This window comes from Hippocampus guttulatus, chromosome 12, assembly GCF_054856545.1.
Source record: "Hippocampus guttulatus isolate MCC_2025c chromosome 12, RoL_Hgut_1.0, whole genome shotgun sequence".
Classification (NCBI taxonomy): domain Eukaryota; kingdom Metazoa; phylum Chordata; class Actinopteri; order Syngnathiformes; family Syngnathidae; genus Hippocampus; species Hippocampus guttulatus.
The window spans coordinates 6,337,208-6,358,125 of NC_141272.1; the positions used below are offsets into that span (position 1 = coordinate 6,337,208).

Below are 20,918 nucleotides of genomic sequence, written 5' to 3' on the forward strand. Positions count from 1 at the left end.
AAAATGAAATAAAAAATCCAAAAGGCTTGTCCAATTAGGCATGCGTCATTGTTGCGACAGCAGTTCTGACTTGTGTGTGAGTGAAGGTTCATGTTGCACAACCCAGTCAGAAGACTGAGATCACTCAAGAGAGAAGTGAAAGAGTATCATCAGTATGTCCGATACTAGTTATTTCCTCAAAAAAATAGGGGAAAAAAAGCAAGTTGTACAGTATAAATATTAGGAATGCTATACATATATTAGAATTTTCTGTATGCACGTACAGGTTCAGTAACTTACACTGTTTGAATAATTAAGTGAATAAAACAACCCCCCCCCCCAAAAAAAATCAGGTAAGCCATGTTTCCTTTTGTAGGAAAATTTTAATAGTTATTCAATGTTCTACATTTTACAGTAAATATACAATTACAAACTTGGCTTAGTTATAGTACTAAGATCACTAACTGATCTTACAAAAATAATAATCCAACATTAAAAAAAAACATTAAAATAAAAAAAATCAAGACAGATTTACACTTCATATCACAAGCCTGACGCAGGTCCTTCACTCTGGACCAAATAGCTAACAAACAATTCACTTCTCTCAACGCTTAATAGACGTTGGGCTTCAGTTTCCAAACACAACCATATGGAAAATACAATTGCATGTGCAAACTGGGTACCAAAGAAAAACTTCCGAAAGTTGGATTGTTCCTAATACTTGAACCAAGAGGGATGGATGCAAGTATGCTTTCTTTCTTTCTTTTTCTTTTTTTAATGGAAGACAAGGAATTTCCACTTTTTGCATCACATTTAGTGTCTAATTGAACCAAGAGTTATCGTTGACAAGTTGAAATAAAAATGCTGCAGCAGAACATCCAGGACACTATTTACTGTGATAGTAGTGTTTTAATTTGCATTGGACAATAAAGTAAGACCAAGCAACTGAAAGGCAAAACAAAGAAGAAAGAAGTGGTGGAAATGAAGGAGAGCGGTTTTCTGAATGGTTTGGTCACATTTTCACTGGCAAAGTGGGAAAAAAAAATCAACATCAGGGAAAAGAGACCAGTAAACTGTTTTTTTCCCCCATACAATGCTCAGAACAGAATAAAGTAGGGAAGTACAACTACATTTACCCTCAACACACATAAGTGTTTAACTGTCCATTTTTAATTTAAGTGCAAATTGAAATCAACAAGAGGCAAGGAATGGAATCGAATGAGGAAGCATCACTATGGAAAACAACTGCTTTGAGCTAATTGTTTTGGGTAATGATCTGAGACAACTAAAATGCAGATCTGCCGCGCTAGCTTCCACATTAAAAGAAGCAATGTGTCAGCACCACAACAATTTTTTGTCTTAAAACTTATACATGTATATAGATATAGATATATAGAAAATGGCAACATGGTCTGTCATCTAACGACTGTTCATCACTTGTTCAAACATTGTCACTGCTGCCTACATTTGCTCTGTAGTGTATTTATTTAAAATACCAAAACGGGGTGAATTTAGTACAAAGTATGAGTGCCTCACATAACCCCGCCCCCTCTTGACTGTTTTTCTAAAATTACAACTTTTCATTTTGTAATATCTTTTTGTACTCCGTTTTATCCATCACAAAAATGAAGACTATTTGTGCAGGGTGGGGGTTTTTTTCTTCTCAATGTGGCCCTGTGAGAATTTCATTGTTACAATTTGAGAGGCACATGTTTGAATGAAAGGAGATTGGTCACAGGAGAGATGTGGCAACATTTTGCTTCCCTGTTATGGGCAGAATGATTCTGTTTCTTGGGGGGGGGGGGGGGCTGACAAAATGGTCGACATGGCAAGAAAAACAGCAAGACAGGTTAAAATTTTGACAGGCAATAGGCATTAACAACAGTGTGAGAAAAGACAGTCATAAGAGAAAACAAGATTCACAAGAAGCGAGACTTAACAAGAGTTTACCAGTTACTTAGGAGAAGAAAAGTTTACCCAACAACAATGACATGTGGCGCAATGGGCGTGGAGGCCGAGGACCAAGCCGTCGGACCGTCAAAGCAATCGTGCGTGTCCACCTCAGATCTGTCAGTCACCCATGACACTGTCAAGGTGTAAAAAAAAAAGCCTCATTTATGCCCCCCCCCCCACCTCACCTCACTCTCAGTCAGAAACCGACAAGAACAAATACACTGAAGAGGAATGGAACTCAAATAAAATGTCAAAAGCACAAACAATAGCTGCCACAAAGATGCAACCATGCTTAGCTAGAAATGCATTACTGTACCACTTGCTGTATAAATATACTGCTTTTTTTTTTTTTAACTTTAAACCGATGCTATAATTCGACACCTGAATATTATGCATACTCATTATGCTGAAGTGACCAGAGTGAAGTGAAGAAACACTGTAGGTTCAATAAATCCAACCCAAGAAAATCCACAAATCTATTTTTTCTCTTTGGTGGATTAAAATGTTCTTGTTATGCTTGCTTTTTATTCCAACACCTACATGACAAAGCCCTCCCCCCCCAAAAAACAAAACATTTTTTTGACAGAAGCTATATGAAATATTTCTTAAGAATTAATGCTCTAGTGTACGATTTGTGAACTAAGAATACCTCAAACACTCAACTTAGTCTTATTTTAATTACAATATTGTGTCTTTCACACTCAGTAAAAAGCAGTAAAAAGGTGTTAGCTACCTGGTTACTTAGCATTAAATGATACTACTAATTATTTGCTTTATTTTGTCAAATTTTAGGGAATAGTTCCTCACAGATATTCAAAAGCCAAATTGTCGATATGTATGATATTAAGGCTGCATACAGAGCCTGCATACTCTGTTTCTTTTTTTTTTTTAAACTGTGAACACAATCACTATAGTGACAATCTTGAGGCAGTCTCCGTTTTATTGCAATATCAAGTCACCTCAACTAACCTTTGCTGCAAATGCTCCAATAGGTTTTTTTCCTCCACAAGTTGTCGATTTTTTTTTTCTGTGAATCCTGAAAATGCCACGAACCTAAATTTTACACCTTGCACCTGTCTTTCCTCAACCTAAGAACCAATAGCCAAAGAATTTATGGACAACTCAAATTGTCCCAGCCCAATGCACGTAGTAGGTTTTTATTTGATTAAACTTTTTTTTTTTTTTTTTTTTTTTTAATGATGAAGTGATTATTTTTGGGGTGCAGATTATGTACGCGCTTGTCACTAGACAGCAATGCTTTACATGTTAAAGGTTAGATTAACCAGGGGTGTCCAACTCCGGTCCTCAAGGGCCCCTATGCAGAATGTTTTAGATCTCTTTCCTCCAACACACTTGATTCAAGTGATCAAGCTTCGCAGAGCTTGCCAATGAGCTGATCATGTGTTGGAGGGATGTCTGCCACTTAATGACACTCTTTATGTTGGCCTTGTTTACAATGAATTACAATGATGAAAAGTTATTTAAGTCTGTTTTACGCTTGTAGTCTCTCAGTGACAGCTCTGCTGTTCTTGAAATCAAAAGCAGCAAATGCTGTTAAATGATGTGAGTATGGTTTCGCGAGTGCTGGGTGTTTGGTTATTAGTCCTCGTTTGGGCGAGGGAATGAGACAACACAATCGGTGAGTAAATATGTATTTAGAGTGCAAAACAGACAAGACGTTTGTGCAGTACCTAGCAGGTAAGATTCCACAAACCCAAAATGTCTCGCACCGTGAATGGACATCTGCCAACACTATCCCTTTAAAGTCCCTTTGTCCGTCTTGGATTTTCTTGTGTTAATCATCAGTAAGTGCCACGAGCCGGTTGCATTTTTCCTCTCCCAAAAACAGGAGCGCGGGTTAGTGACTGTGTGCACGATTGCCCGCGTTGTTCACCCAGTTATTGTAAATATCTTAACCTTTGTTGAACACACTGACCGACAGCAAACCAAGTAACAACATCAGTAACTAAATGTGACCAAAAAATGCTCTCGCGCTCTATGAATCCGCAGTGTCACAACATACTAGCCTGCATAGTATGCGGCATGAAGGAAGTGATTGTTTTGGTTTTTTTTAATTGTACACTACAAATGATGCTTGAACACTTCTGAAAGCGGGATACAACGCACACATGGAGGCGTACAGACAGGTGACAGACTCACAACAAGACCATGAAGACAAGTAATGTTGGACTGAAAATGAAACAAAGTCGATGAGGAAAATGGTGAAAAGCAGATGCTGGTGGAAACATAAAAGAAAAGTCAAAACAAAAGGAAAAGGCAAGGGAATATAAAGCAATTTAAATACCTGCATGAAACTAAATGAAATTGGGTATTTAAACCCTGTGCTGATATCTAGTTTTGAAAAATTTTGGCAGCATAGGTCAATAGGTCGAGTAATTGCAAAGACGGAGGGAAATGATATTGAAGAATAAGTGCGCTATATTTTCCAGCCAACTGAGAAGCAGGCGGGACCACATATGTCTACATAACACCCCCCTCCCACCCCCAGCCCCTCCACACACACACACACACGCACACACGCACACACACACACACACACACACACACACACACACACGAACAACACTTGTGTTCGGTCTGCCTTCTTCTGGTGTTCCAATGACAAACATGGAAAAAGAAAATAGGGGGAGAAAGAAATAAAAATAATTAAAAAAAAATCTAAACACAATAGAAGACTGTTTGGCAAATGAACAGATTTAAAGAAAACTAATCAAATAAAAAAGCAGCTTTTGTAAAAATGTTAGAGGATGCTATTAAAGTGGCTGTTGCACTTTAGTTTTGTTCTGCAGAGAACAACAGGCATGGTGCTGAGTTCCCATGGTTACCAGGAGTCTGGGTCAGATTTGAGCAGTTGCATATGATGGCGGACTCCAGATCTAGAGAAAGAAGAAGAAAAAAAAAAAAAAAGCTCAGAGGTACAGGTTGGTGTTGCATGTAATATTGCCGCATTAAGTCATGTGTTGCATGTAATATTGCCGCATAAGGAATGAATGTGGTTCGAGGAAATGTGATGAAGCTTGGTTGTCAAGGAGACAAACGGGGATCCACAAAAGGAATGCGTGCACATGGAAAGGGAATGAGGACAGTGGCCAAAGAAGAGAGCGTGGGTGAACACTTACATAAACTGGTGGGCTCTACCAGTGAGGTGGAACGTAGCTGTACCCAGGTGTGCCCTGGGGCCTGTAAGTGGGCACAGTAACGGGGTGCGCGCCAATAGGGGCATGCTGGGGTGTTGTCAGCAGTGTCCCTTTAGAAAGGTTAAAAAAAATAATCAGACGTTAGGAATGTCAAAATGGCTCTTGAACTTTGCCAGTATTGTTCATGGAGGTGTAACGAACAGGGTTGCCACAAAATCACCAACAGCAGTCGCGATTAGTCGACGAATCGGATCATTTATAAATCGCGGCATATCGCGCCGGCAAGCAGCTGCTCATATAACCATCATTAGCTAGCAGCTCTGCATTCTTTAAGGTATATACAAATGAATAATAAAGACAAATGAGATGATAGTACATTAAACTTTGCATCATGTACCAGCATTCTTGACCTGTTTATAAATGAAGGAACAACTTAAATTGAAGGAGATACTGTGGACTTAAAATGGAACCAAAATACGAAATATGCAGCGTTGCATTAAGACAGCGAAACTATCTATGAATGCAAAAAGAAATACTGGTAAACACATTTCGTATTCATTTTGTATTTAACCTGTATCTAAAACGTTTTGTTTTTCTTCACTACTATGCATAATTTAAAAGTAGCAAATTGATCTATACAATCAAAATGTGGTATGCACTTGGAACAACATTAAAAAATCCTTAATATTCAGGGAAAGTTTTTTTTTTTCTTTTTCGAGCATCACCGTCGTGTTGCATGTTTGAATATATTTGGTGAAATGCACTGTAACTTTTGGACTCTGTTGCGAACACAAGTTAGCCCTGACCCTACATTACCCACAACGCGGCTGTCTCGGTCACAATTATCACTGCCGCGCATACAGGCCCACAGGCAGCGAGAGAAGCATGAGACCAGGCAGTTTCGAGAGAAGAACAATGCACTAAATAAATAAACATTTAAATAAATGACGTTCCAATGAATAAATTAATTGCAGACGATGTTGATCATTGACGTGGTTCGTCGACTAATCTTTGCAGCCCAAGTAATGATTGTGTTGGTTCGACCACTGCAACCGATGAATGCATCTTTTAACAAACACCAAATCCGAGGTCAACTGATGCCCTACAATGGCTGCAGCAAAGATTCAATTCTTATCCCACTATAATGTACCAGATTGAATCAAGTGATAAATCATTCAAAAAAAAATCTGCAACCAGAACAACAGCACACTGTACCCTCAAATTGCTGATGCTAGCCTGCCCCATCAAGTACTGTAATAGCAGTTACAACCTTGAGAATACATATTGCATCACTGTCGCGCAAATCCCTCCTCTTATCACTGCTTCCAAATAAGGTGAAAATGACATGGTGATTGTGAACTATAGCGGCACGATAACGTTGTCAATCATCCAGCATTTGAGCCTAATACTTTTCACTTGCTAATCAAAGCTCTTGACCACTGGCATAAATCAGCCAGTGCCTTTCACCTAAAGATACCTCTAAATTTGTTGCAGATGATTTGCTACCGTCAAAGAAATGGAGGGAAGAAAAAAAAAAGATATCCAGCATGTAGTAAACATGTACACGCGTCTGAAGCTTGAGCCCACCTGCACTCATGGCCATGGTTGTCCCGGCGACCATCCCCATGGCAGCCATGCCATTGTTTCGAGGAGTGGGTACAGGGACGGGGGCTGGGTAGAGGGCTGTGGATGGGATGCTGTTTGGTTGCACCACAGTGGTGTGATGGATCACATGTGGCTGAGCTGCATACACCGGTTGGGTATAATATGCGCCCTGGGGAGGAATATGAAAGAAATTAAACTTTAGTCAGTATGGCACAAACAGTGACACTAGAAGGACATATTACACTTTCCCAATACTCAGGGTAACCACAGCAATATGGGAATTTTATCCCGATATCATTCACAGAAGAAATACTTTGGACCAAGTATTTGATGTGTTCTTCTGAAGTACCCTTACCTGTGTGTACAGGTTCTGCTGTGGGTAGGCACTGCGGATGGGATACATAGCTGTAGGGTATGGTGTCGGGGTTGGGGTATAGGGAGGAGGTGCTCCATTTGACTGAGACGGTGGCACTTTGTATGGGGTGCCTGCTGCAGTGTATCCTGGAAGGAAAAAAAAAAAAAAAGAAACGTGTGTGATTAAAATCAGACGATAACATCAACATAAATACAATTTGAGTCAAAGTTTTTGGTTTGCATGCTCATAAAAAAGCGCTGACAAACTTTATTATTAACTTATTTATTTCCCTTTTAATTGTTAAAATAATGAATTTCCTACAACAAAAACATCATGTCTAATAAGCACTATAAGTACCACTAATTCTGTTTGTGAAATATCTTATGCAGGTGAGGTAGACAATACAAGAGGCCTTCTGAAAAATGTGTATGCATATTACACCCATCTTACAGTGCTCTAGACTGCTCGTAAATGGTGGCACTTTGCTCCTAAAATTTGAGAGTGCAATTAAGTGTTTTATCAACTCGCGCATGTGCGAACACAAAATTTACTGAATCATTTTTTTTTGTGACTGACAAACAGCTGCTTCAGACTTCAGCCCATTTATCAGTCATAAAGTGAAAATGACTGGAAATTTGAATCTTTTTTTTTTTTTGCATGGACATTTAGAGTGTGGATCCCTAAAATTTCAGGTTAGGGGTTATTGTGGTCCTTGTAAAAAAAAGGGGGAAAAAAATTTAAAAACACCCCAAAAATTGTCTGGCTCACTGTCCTAGTAAAAGGCTAGGGGACAACCTTTACAGTTTGACAATAATAATTCTGGAAATAATGAGGTGTGTTTTTTAAAGAAACCTCCAGATGGTGCACTGGTGCTCTGTTGCTGCTGGTGGATCAAACATATCACTGACATATTTAAGAATACATTTGAAGATGCCACTAAATTCGTCCATACAGCACCGAATCATTGTGGCAAGTCATTGGGCAGAAGTTATATTTGACTGCTGACAGGCGCCACGTGACTGTCTGGAAAATGAGATTTCATTCGTTTGTTGTTCATTGTAGTACCTCTGAATGGCCAAGCGGAGGAGTCTGAAGGTCAAACATGCTAGGGAGTGCTGCACGGCTTATAAAGGCAAGCTCCCCTTGCACAAGGACAAGGGAACAAAGAGATGCTACTGGCTCCCTCCGTGTGAGCGTGTGTGTTAGTGTATTTCTAAAAGAGGGCATATATTTGTGTGTACGTACTAATCCACTGTTATGCACGCATGGCATGGGTAATGAAATATATTTTTATTTTTAATGATGTGACAAACATATAGTAGTGATTGACGACCACGATCAGAGGAGCACATTTATTTATTTATTTATTTTAGCACAAAGAGGCCCAGCTCCAGCCTTGACGACAGCCAGACTGTTGACGCTGTTGGGGGCTGTACTAGCTTATCAGCAAGTACGATGCACTCAAGGGGTTCCTTTGGAGACTCTTTGAACTGTTCTGTTCCAATTCTGACTCTGGCCGACGTTTTACGGACGGCCGCACGAGGGAACTTCTCCTTGCCGTGGAGTCGCCAGTCATTCCTGTCGGTGGGCATCCCGCTGGGTGTGGTGCCAGCTCGCCGGGGGATAGTCACGGACACCAGCTTCACAGCGTGGGGGACTGTCTGGCGACATGGTTTGCACGAGAATTGTGGCTGTCTTCCAGTGTCACAGGGTCTTACAGAAACCCTGGGTCACGAATGAGGTTTGTTGGTGTCCATTCAACCCGTGCGTGTATGCAAAGGGACTTGCGGTTTTGCCTCACACGAGGTATGTTCAAGGACCAGCAACCAAACAGGATATTTCAAACTTGGATGGAAAACAGACATCACTGATCATGGCCATCACTTTACATTTTAATCTATTTTATGTGTTGTATTTTAGGAGTCATAGTAATGACCATTTTTCGATTGAATTATGCTGAAGGTGAATCGTTTGGTGATTGGGTTGCACCCCTAGAGGCTGCAGCGCTCTTTGCATTTGCCTATATGACCTAATTAGAGAGACGCTTCTAATGACGATCCAGGGAGTAATTTTAAGGAAACATTTTTAAAACGTGTTGATCTGTGATTCCTATAATACTAAATGCTGTTTAGTGGTTTTTGATAGTCAGAATAGTTCATGGCTGAACCTTGAAGTGTTTCGGCATATGATCTCAGCCATCTTTGTGGAGCTTGTGGGAAAATGTTTCACAGGAAAAAAAATAGTCATTTGTATATGTGTTAAACAGACTGGACTCACCAGGTGGATACCCGGGGCTTCCCGTTTGATATAGATTTGGCGTATATGTGGGTGCTGTCGTGGGATACCCCCCTGGATAGCCTGATGGACATCAGAGAGAAAGAAATTAAAAAGAGGAAAGAAGCAGGGAAATGGCACACAAACATCCATGGGAGAAGTGTTTGGATTGGAGAGAGACGCACACAGATGGTGCTCATTAAAATAATGTCTGAATTTGAAATACTGTCAGCTAGACACAGCCAATACGCACCGACCTAGTAAATGAGACAAACAACACTAAAGACGTAGGAGGAGACAATTCAGACACATCCAAATTGTCTCAATTATCTTCTGTATTTTTTTTTTAAACAAAGGTATCCGGAGATGATACCTATTAAATATGGCTGTAAATCAGCAGTGGTTCAAATCAAGTAAAGGTCTTTAGAAATTAAGAACATTTAAAAATCCGCCGATACGATCATTAGATAACTATGTGAATGGCCCCAATTTCTGATCATGTCGATCGGCTAGGGACAACAACAACAGTATTAATTCATGTTTGGACTTAAGTGTGTGGGGCTGTTTATCCTCTTTTCTCGCTTGACACACATTCATTTGCTGTCCATAGTTGGTTACTCTCTGCTGTAACGAATGCAGTACTGGCAAGACTTGAGTGAAAATGTTACTGTGAACATCAATCATCGAATCCAATATTTCACGACTACATTTAATTATAGCTTAGAGCCGGTTGAGCATGTTTTGGACTTGGCATGCGTTCCCCCTGCAAATTACTACTCAACCTTGTTTCATCTTAACGGTATTTGTCAGAAGTGTCACTTATTTGCCGCCATGAAGGCAATGATTCTGGACTTTTAGAGGAGCATCTCTGGCCTTATTCTTATTTCAATAACACGATTGATGCTTCTATGGGTAATCACTCAAATCACATATTTTACGAGTTAAAAAAAAAGCCCCCAGAGGTTTTTCTACCTAAAACTGTTCAGCATGGACATTATCTCACCTACACATTCAGTACTTAGCTGGGACAAAAAGCTGTACGAATGTACTGTTGCATCAGGCGTACAACCTGTGTAATTTGTTGGTATATAAAGATGACTTGTATGTGATTGTCCTACCTGCAAAGGCCATGTTCTTGGGGTTCCCATAGGGGGTTCCAGGTTGAACAGGGCTGTAGACTGGATTCATAGCTGAAGACAACCTGTTTTTGCTTAAACAGGGTGAAACAGAGAAAATTGTGACACAAGGAAAGATGAGGTGAAAGTAGAGAGGACAAAGGAGATGGGAAAGGGACATGAAAATTACAAATATATTTACAAGATTTACATCTGCAAACAAATGCCAAGCAAAGATTCTTATTCTAGCCAAACATCCAGCCAAAGGATTTTGCCAGTATTCGGTCATCAAAATCGCCCATATATTATCACACATCAAGTAAGCTCAACAAAAACATCCATTCAACGCAAAGAAATGCTAAATTCTAAAGAGAAAGTATGAGGCCCGCTGGATATACTAATGGCTTAGTCTCCTGTGTGGCGGCGAAGATAGACGAGCGCTTCCACGTACTTACCTTCCGTAAAGACAACATCGGCATGAGTAAGTGTGTGTTAGTAGTGTGTGCGAGCGTGTAGATGTGTGCCGCGTACCTCTTGTGCGTGTCTGGTTGATACATGAAACTGAATTTGTCTGTGGGATGCCCGCTCGCCATTTCTTGCTGTATGCAAATGAGGAAGGAGTGGAAGTGGATATGCAAATCTGAAATTAAAACAGTGAGAGTTCATGATTACAACGAACACAAGAGAAGGGGAAACTAAAATGCAAGGCAAATAAAAAATAAAAAAAAGAAAGCAAACAAAAAAGCAAGCATCAGTGCAAACAAGTAGTGATAGCAGCAGGGGAAGCGGGAGTGTATCTCGCGTGCCTGAGTGAGTAAGTGCAAGTGCGGTGGTCACTGCTGTGTCTTTTACAGCACTAAAACGGCATTAATCAACTATGCTAAAACTGACAAACCTTGTTAAGTAAGTCCCCACTAAACCATCATTGATTTATATTGAGTACCGTAAATTGTTGCCCTATGTAGATAGTTAACAAAAGCAGGGGGGAGGGGGGGGGATTGACAGACAATGGACCACTGACTGTTGTTACCTCGAAAATTGTGATTTGTAGAGTTAAGACTTCATGTTTTTTTTAAAGGGTAGAATAGAATCGTTTACGGAGACTGCTGACAAAAGAACATACTATTAGAACATGCTAGATGCAGAGCTGATTATTATTCTTTCTTTTTAACTTAAAACAAACAACAAGCAAACTAAACGATTTTAAAATATTGGGGGGAAAAAAACTTTGAATAGGTCAACCCACAGGTGCCAAATCGCGGCTCTGCGGGGTCAACTGCATAAACTGCACTGACTACATTTTCCTCAATGACCAGGTCATTTTCTACAGCGAGTACCAGATAATGGGAAGCTTACAATTGTAATAATACAATATCACCTTTTAAACAATGCTTGTTTCAACATCACAATCATGATACTAAATTCAGTATTAAAATGAAATGCACACATTTCTCAATGGACCTCATAAATGAGGTCCTCTGTACACTAGCTGGTTGGGTTTGTTCGGCATGTAATTATCCCACAGACAGCGCACTGACACAAGGTACACTATGTCCTATATGCCCTTCAATGCGACATTTTCAAGAGCCACATCGTTACTTTGAAGGCAGATCTGAGGGGTTCGATCTGAGGCTCATCCATTGGATTTTGATGAAATTGGATGGAAGATTAGATAAGTATGATGGACGTTCTCTTAAGTGCGGCCAAAGTGGTGACACTTCTTGACAGCTGGGGACCGAGGAATGAGGTACCTTTCACATTTCAAGCGGTTCCGTTCTGATTCCCGGTACATGGGAATCGATACTGGTACTCGACAGGTCCAATATTTGGCTCCTTTTTGCAGGTGTTTGTGGCAATAATATTAATTTGTTTAATAATGTCTAAAATTACAATGAATAAATTATAAATGATACAAATAAATGTAATTGGTACACATTCCTATGGTGACCATTCCTGACTTTTATGACACATGCTCTTGAATTGTAGGGGTGACGTTTAACTGTTTCATTACTTTGAACAAAATATATAATGAAGTCAAGGCAATTGTTTTTCTGATGTAGTAAACAAAGATCAAAGTGTAATGATCATTGATATATTAGCCTCATCCAATTAAATGAATTAATTTTGGTCTTGCAAAGTGAAGTTATCAGAAGAAAGGTGCCACAATGGCAGATTTTGAAACCCGCTGTCCTCTCTGTTGTGTGCGTTTGCTTGCATGTGTGTGTCTGTCTGTGTGCCGTTAAGAACATTCAATAAAAGCGGTGAATTCACAATCCAAACAATGAAAAAGCACAAGATGCAAGCAGACAACTCAAGAAAATTAACAGCGCGCAAAATCTTAAACAGCATCATGACTATGCTCTATACACAAATGAAAAAAACAAAGCCGTGAGTGCCCGATGTGCTGTCTACAGAAATTCAGTTTGTAATATAGTACCCTATAATGTGTATGCGCATGTGTATTTATTATCTAGAATAGAATTCTATGATAGGGAAAATGCATGCTAATCAATGTAGGGTTACTTCCTTGACAGCTAGACAAATCATTTTTATTATTCCAGCATTGTTACGATGTCCTAATTACACAACAACAAAAACAAGACACCGGTAAACAGATGAACTTATGAAGCAAAAACACCTTTCAAAATATGGCATTCATGTGGTCCGCACCAGTGTACTGTATATCATGCTATATCTCAGTTCAAACACCAAAGGAATATGATAATGGAGTTAGTAAGGGAGCTGTCGTTAGAAGTACAGTAGTAGGTTTCACTACAACGCTGAAGCACCATCATGTCAAAGTCAAACAGAAGGCCGCATTAGCACAAAGTAACAGTAGCTAACAGTGTTACCAGCATTAACTTTTAATAATGTTTGCCTATGTTGTCTTTATGGGAGTGACACACAACTGTTCATTTCAGATACAAAAGATGAGGATTTTGATGGATTTGTGGATAAGGATTAATAAAATATATATATGTACGTTGTTAAAAACTTCAATGAAGGACAACCAAATTCATTTTGTTCCCGCTGCCTTTTTAAAAACATCGGCTAGTGTGCATGCATGCTACCGTATTGTTAGCTAGTCTACGTTTTACCATGCCTGCATCCAATAGTACAATGCGTCTTGTGTATGTGTTAAATACAGAAATACCACCCGGAACTGACACTACACCTTTTAATACGGTGCACCGTATGGTAGTGAAAATACGGTAAGTGTTGATGAATGTACAGCAAGCATACGGTTGTCGCCAACCAATACTCCCGAGCGGATTGCAAGAAACACCGCATGAGATTCAGCCTCTTGGTTGACAGTCAAACAAAAGCCAGGCTCGCTATGAGCACAAAAGTATGTAGAGTGGGATGAGGGATAACTCATTTCAGTGAGAAGGCTGTTGAAATGACTCACTGAGGGTTTCTTTAGACTTTTGCTATGATCAACGTTAAACAATTATGAAGATGAATAATCCGGGTGATTTGCATTACTTAAACTCAATTAGTGGGACTTCAATTGGGCTGAACTCATAAAATGTGGCCTCGAGGCATGAGTCAAACACAGCTCCATGCTGTCATAGCAGGGGTTTTTTGTCGCTGTGTGTTTGTCAGTGCCTCACATATAAGCCCAGAGAGGTTTTCCAAAGTAAGCCTTCATATTTTATTCACATATTAAACTGGTTGTGTGTCTGAAAACAATAATGAGGTTTGGACCCTATAAAAGGGAGCTCCTTGTAGCCCAGAGGCACTAGAGACAACAGAGGGTTAATAATGAGGAGAGCAAAGGAGGGAGAGTGAAATATTGTGAAAAGAATGAAAGGAAGAAATTGTGAAAGAATAAACATCATACACACATCGGGAGCAGCAACCATTCCTGGTGACCGTGTATGATATAACGCAACCCCCATGCTAATTCTATCCTCCCACATAATACCTCACGAGGCATCTATTCTTACAGCAACAAATCAGAAGCCGTGGGCGTTATCACACTTCCACGCAGGAGGGAATAGAACACACCAGTTTCAACAACCCAAAACAATGAAACATCCTCTAGACTGCATGAGAAGTCGAGCTGGGCGATATGGAAACAATCTTTTCCCACGATGTAGGCAATTATATATCACGACCATGATATAGATCATTTCTGTCATTCTAAAATTAAAAATTATACAACATACCATGACTGCTCACCTTTTCTCACTCTATTTTGAAATGGCGTGCAACAAATCTGTATCAAATAAGAAATGCATCCAGTAGTGCTGCTATATAAAATGATCAATTATAAGATAAGATAAGATATCCTTTATTTGTCCCGCAATGGGGAAATTACAATCAGAATTCAGAAAGGAAAAACACTGGGTAGGGAGAGGGAAAAAAAAAAAGCATAATATGCACAGTAGCCAACACATTTGATCACATATGTGGATGTCAATCTAAATAAGAGGCCTAAAAAAATATCATTTTCAGGCAGAAATTGATTAAAAATAAAGATGAGATCTACTGTAGTTTGGAGAACATTTATTATGCAAATATGAGTCAAAAAAAGAGTCAAAATTAAAACTGTACTGTATTGTGAAAACAAATCACATTAGTGATATACAGTATATCTTCAATATATTATATCAAGACTTCTGGGGAAAGTGTTGTCAATCAAGCAAGCACTTATTTACGGCGTTTAGCGGATAACTTGAGCCAGTTAGCTTGGCAATGAACATGGCTTCGCTGTCTTTTTCCCTCTGCTAATTAATCCTTAAAACTGCCATAAAAAATAAAATGCAGCGGTAACTGATCAGGCGAATTGGGTGAATTTCATTCGCTCATTTGTTCAAATCCAAACGCCACTGTGTATTACTTCAGCAGACATCTGCGCCACAGTACAGAGGGAAGAGGTCTCGTTTTAGCAAATATTCACTGAACTCACAGTGGACATATAAACAACTACCGGTACTAAATATTTATCGCAACCTTATTAGGAGTGATAAGTTACATTAGGGGCGGCCCGGTAGTCCAGTGGTTAGCACGTCGGCTTCACAGTGCAGAGGTACCGGGTTCGATTCCAGCTCCGGCCTCCCTGTGTGGAGTTTGCATGTTCTCCCCGGGCCTGCGTGGGTTTTCTCCGGGTACTCCGGTTTCCTCCCACATTCCAAAAAAAAAACATGCATGGCAGGCTGATTGGACGCTCTAAATTGTCCCTAGGTGTGAGTGTGGGCGTGGATGGTTGTTCGTCTCTGTGTGCCCTGCGATTGGCTGGCAACTGATTCAGGGTGTCCCCCGCCTACTGCCCGAAGATGGCTGGGATAGGCTCCAGCACCCCCCGCGACCCTAGTGAGGATCAAGCGGTTCGGAAAATGGATGGAAGTTACATTAGATGTGTGCTTCATCTTTTCTCTCACTTAGTAACATATTGGTGAAAGGTGGGTGGAGAAGAGTGTTTATTTTGGAGAGCTGGTAGGCATTCTGCTCTGTCAGAGAGCTTGTTTTGCTGTGTGGTTCTTCACTACACAAAAAGTGACAAGAGCAAACAGAAATGTATTCCTTACTTGACAAGGACACACTATAAAAGCAGCAAGTCGTTTAATGAAAAGTGTTTACAATTGGGAACCTGCGGATCACTTCGCCATTCCAAATGAAAAAGACACTACCAACAAAGAAGACTCGGGCAAATACACTTGATCTTATTGTATTCATGTTGACACATGTTAACATTTTATCAGTTTATTATAACTCATTTATGTCATGATACCACTTGTTGGGATGCCATCTTCAAATTGCAGCGGCTTGGCAGGAAAAGTAGGAAAAGCCTATTCGACCAATGTAAAACACGCCCACCCCAACCCACCTCCACCTAAAAAATAGACATCATGATAGCCAGCAACTATGGCTGCAGGTACAGTGATCTATGAGAAGGGGGGTTGGGGAGGGGCTATTTTAGATCTAGGACACATGTCCCATTCTCACTGTGCTGTCTTCCACCTACCTCACCATTTTGCTCTCCGAAAGGAGCTCATCAGTCACATATCTCTAGGGCCCGCATCCCTTCATTATGTTCATGCTTCCTAGCTCGCTGAAGTGTGAAACCCACCTACACAATCACTTGAATCTCTATTTAGGACACTGTGGTCTTTTTCCAAGAGGGGCCATGAATATTCCTAAAATCTACAAGTGTAATTGTTCCATTCTTCAAATCATCTTTTTTTAGATACACCAGAGACTTCCAGGTAAGGCGTTTATTAAGGGGTATAACTTTATTTGGGCTGAAATGTATTTGAAATTAAAATGATTAAATCTAACGATAGGTAGTTCTCCCAATTTGTCATGTTTAGCCACTTTTGCAATGGAACGTTCTTCCATTGCCCCACCAAAGACTTCTGGTTAAAGGGCTCCAAATGAATCAGTTAACTGAAAACTGATTTGGCTGACTAATAGGGATGTCCCACGATCACGTGATCGGAAATAGGGCCTGATCACGTTACTTTCAGCTGATTGACTTTGGGTTTATTTGTATTCATTTTAGTTATATATTTTTTGTATTTTTAAGGGCTACAAAGCAACAAACTAATTTGGAAGTACACAGATATTGCCAAAAGAAAAATATCTAGAGATAAGTTATATACTACGCATCATCGCAACACAGCTGCAAACAGTGCAAGTAAACATGGCCAGTGGGGGGGAACATTCTGGTTGTAACATGAAGCTACCGTCGTGAACAATGATAATGTCTGCATGATGGAAATATTTTCACGTGGAAACTAAGCAACTTGCAATGTGTGCAAATGGAGCATTTTTCGTGGTGGCAAGGACAGAGCTGCGTTCAACACAACTGATTTAATACGCCACGTGAAAAACTGATGTGACTAAAAAGGATTTACATGTTTTACTTGGTTTAAACCACTGCTCCATTTGCCATAGAAAAAGTGTCATGATGGAAAATGACAATTTGAATGCACTTTTTTTTTCTCCTTAAGAGATTGCCGACTTACTATCAGTAGCGCCTCAAAATCAGGTGACCATATACTGTATATATTATATATAACATTTTTAAGGGGGTGATCGGGACACCCCTATTCACTAAACAATACAAAGTAAACAACAACAATCAATTAATAAACAGTAATCACGGAACAGATGTTTTGTAATTCACTTTAATGCAAAATGAAGTTTTATCAGACTGTTCGATGGAGTAATCTAATTTTAAGAATATTCAATACTGACAGCCCTACTTCAGATTTACTAATGCCACACGTAGTGCTAGCAGTCATCGGTTTAGCTGTAGGTCACCATTTAAGGATATACAGTAAATATACACATGACACGCTGGCATTGTGTTTCGTATTATCAGTGCATTTTTTTTTTATGTCAGAGTACAAGTAAAGACAGTGTATCATCACTGATGTATCATATTGGTGCATCCACAGAGTGGTGCCACCTCGACCTCGGTTTTGCGACATACTGTTGTGGAAAGAGAGAGTGGCATGAATTTGTTCAAATAAATGACCAGTCAACTCAGAACAACTCTTATAATTACATGATCTTGTGCATCGTAACACTATTAAACAACTTCGGACGTATATGGGGTGTACAAGTAAAGGAGTTCCCTGTCTTTGACGTGCTAGTGGCAGCGTTAGCCATGTCTGACTCTCTGCATTGCACTTACGTCAAAATATCGGGCAAGTAAAATATGAATAGACTATGGCAATAATGAGTCCTCTAAACAGCTAAAGTACTGGGTACTGCGAAGATGGTTGGTCAATGCTAAAACGAGCAACTGCAAGAGAGTGTGAGTAGACTACAAATACATTGTATGTACACTAAATGAAGGTTGGTGAAACTATCAACGATACTGTTTTGTGGTCGCATCTCGGGCAAATAAGCACTTGCTAAATTTTGCACTGGTGGAGGAGCAACTTTGCATATTACAATGTACATAAAAACAGTTTTGTTTTAAGTACCGATAGGTTAAAAACAATCAATAATAACCCAAATTGACTGATACGAAATACTTATGGAACATTTTTATAGCCAAACTGCCCAGCCCTACTAAGCACATGATGCTAAAAGGGTGTTTATGTAATCTTTATACTGACCAGTTTGATATAACTTTTTCATTGGTGGGGTGACTTCTTGTTGAGGATTAAGTACAATGTTGAAATAAAATGACCAAAATTCACCCTTTTTTCTCCGGGTCCTTATTTTCAAGAGTAAAACTTTTTTTTTATTCAATATAAATCGATATCGACCAATACAAAATATTTTGTGATCACCCAGCCCTAATACACATCAATCTAATAGTAAATAATTTCCTTGTTCTGTCTGTGACTATAGGTCACTGTCTTAGATAGCTGAACAAAGGTACTGTATTTGTTATCAATAAATAATTTTCTGACCAATTACCGGTAAGTGAAATGTAAAAATATCCCGCAGCACACCTTAAGCACTCTCACGGCACACTAACGTGCGGCACATGGGTTGGAAATCCCAGTTCTAATCTACAAAGAACAACTCAGTGAGTGCTTGAACCACAAGAGAATGAAGTGGTGCTCAAACAGTCTGTTATTGGACCAGCCTCTAACGACATTAAGAGACTCCAGCTTTCTAGCCTTGACAGTTTTACAGCCCTCCATTAATACACGTGGCTGGCCCCCTCAAAAAAGTAAATAAATAAATAAAACTACATATGTCCCACTCATCGCCATTTTAGCTCCTCCAGGATGAGATAATAATAATAATAATACATTTCATTTATAAGTGCCTTTCAAAACACTCAAGGACACTTTACAACCAAAACAGATGGTCACCTTAGATTGAAGATAAAATTTAATTTGCCTCTCACACTTTGACGGATGTTTTAAACAGCTCAGCATGAGCAGACTTTGAATTTAAACAAATTTATTTGTACCGTGCTGCAGCACTATTACGACATTTCATCAACAGAGTTACTCTATGTATACAAAAAAAATATTGTTTTGAATGTTTTTAACTCCTGATTTGATGCCTGGGCCTTATCCTGGAGGTCTAGTGTGAATGTGGCTTTCCGTCCCATAGCTGACATCATTCTACTTAAGAGGAAGTGCACTCAAAACAGAGTGAACAGAATCATTTGTAGCTTTAAAATTCTAAAATGTTTGAACTTTATTTATGTGAAGTTACTACTGGGGAAACAATGCTCTGACAAACCACATACTTAGACAAAAATTATAATTTAAAAAAAAACTAAATCGATGATAAAAGGTTTGAAGTTACAGCTCCAACCGCACCAAACAATCACACATCGGGAATAGTGTAATAATCCCATAATATGTCATGGATCCTAGATTGAATGAGATCCAAGTGAATTCGCTGCGTCACACGATTACAGTTTGCTCCCGTTGAAAGCAGAAGAACAGAAACAAAAACAAACGGTCGACAGTATGCCTCATTATAATGGCCCACGTTTTTCTTATTACGTCCCTATCGTGGGTTATGTTTTTTCCCCCTTATCTATCTCAACGCTGCACGCACTGGCAGTGCGTCACATTCCAAAGATAGCAAGCAACGCCAAAACAGCCATTGCTGGACAAAAATGGTCACACTCAAACAAGCTCAATACTGTACACCATTTTGAATATGAACTCGGAGATGCCATCTTGCCAAATTATCACCACGTTAGCCACATAGTGCACGCGTGGCTTTATCCTTTCATTCCGTGCCAGTCCATGCAGGAATCTGCACGGAGCTCACTCATTATACTGCAAATGTTAGCTTAGCTCGCGTGCTACAAACTGCAAAGTAAACCGCGGAAGCATCCCTGCATCTTTCCTTCGGCACGCGCGCTTCAGATAGCTAATTAAGTGAGTTAGCTGGAGTAAGATTAGCAGATGACTAATAAGAGGGAGGGTGCAACTGTGCAGTGGGCCACACCGGACCGGACCAGAACAACACATTTTCACGACGCGTCGACTAAGTTCTTTCGCGAAAAGCCGTGGCGATATTCCAACTACTTTTACTTCCATTCCACTGGTTCAGCAAGCCTGCTTAGCCTAGCTAGCCCGCCAGTTCCTAAACAGCCAACGCGGAGGACTATTGGGGCTACACAAGGGGAAGAAAGAGCCTCAAAACAAACAACACCGACATGCCCCCCACCCCCATGAGGCGACGACAACGACACTTACCAACGTCACTCGGTCGAAGAAAACGCGATTGTATTTTTCTTCCCTTCCGCGCTTGCTGGGGACTAATGTGATTGCCTTTCTCTCGCGTGGACTTCTTGCTCGGGTCGGTGCGGGCTGGTTGAGCTCGATCTGCGTTTGAGTGGGCCCACTGGCGCTGCTACAGACACGGCCGATGAGTGGGGGATGGGGGATGCACTGCCTGGAGAGAGGGAGGGAGGGGGCAATGAAGGAGGGAGTGATGGTGAGATGATGCAGGGATGCGGGAACGAGGCTAACCGACCGCGGTTAAAAAAAAATCCGAATGATGAATAACAACTGATAAGAGAAGAAAAAAGCA

At 40.1% G+C, this 20,918-nt stretch overlaps 1 protein-coding gene across 3 annotated transcripts; it reads right to left on the reverse strand.

Moving 5' to 3' along the window:
* Positions 1-342: 342 nt before the first annotated feature.
* fam168a (family with sequence similarity 168 member A) lies at positions 343-20,738 on the reverse strand. 3 transcript variants are annotated; one of them, XM_086125463.1, is made up of 8 exons: positions 20,582-20,738; positions 10,971-11,079; positions 10,443-10,534; positions 9,328-9,408; positions 7,051-7,196; positions 6,678-6,864; positions 5,073-5,200; positions 343-4,829 (listed from the first exon to the last, which is right to left on the reverse strand). In XM_086125463.1, the coding sequence occupies exons 2-7, from the start codon at positions 11,030-11,032 to the stop codon at positions 5,088-5,090; spliced, it is 681 nt and encodes a 226-aa protein (XP_085981589.1). In that variant the 5' UTR covers positions 11,033-11,079; positions 20,582-20,738; the 3' UTR covers positions 343-4,829; positions 5,073-5,087. The 3 variants fall into 3 exon arrangements, with proteins under 3 accessions (XP_085981589.1, XP_085981587.1, XP_085981588.1); XM_086125461.1 differs by having other exon boundaries at positions 10,443-10,525; positions 20,582-20,723; XM_086125462.1 differs by lacking the exon at positions 10,971-11,079 and having other exon boundaries at positions 10,443-10,525; positions 20,582-20,691.
* Positions 20,739-20,918: the final 180 nt, after the last annotated feature.

Excerpts from the sequence above, each read along its gene's own strand:
- fam168a (XM_086125463.1), bottom strand. The coding sequence starts at position 11,032 with ATGGCGAGCGGGCATCCCACAGACAAATTCAGTTTCATGTATCAACCA. Across the intron at positions 10,535-10,970 it reads CAACCAGACACGCACAAGAG|CAAAAACAGGTTGTCTTCAG; the intron begins GTACGCGGCACA and ends ACCCTGTTTAAG. Across the intron at positions 5,201-6,677 it reads AACCATGGCCATGAGTGCAG|GGACACTGCTGACAACACCC; the intron begins GTGGGCTCAAGC and ends ACCTTTCTAAAG.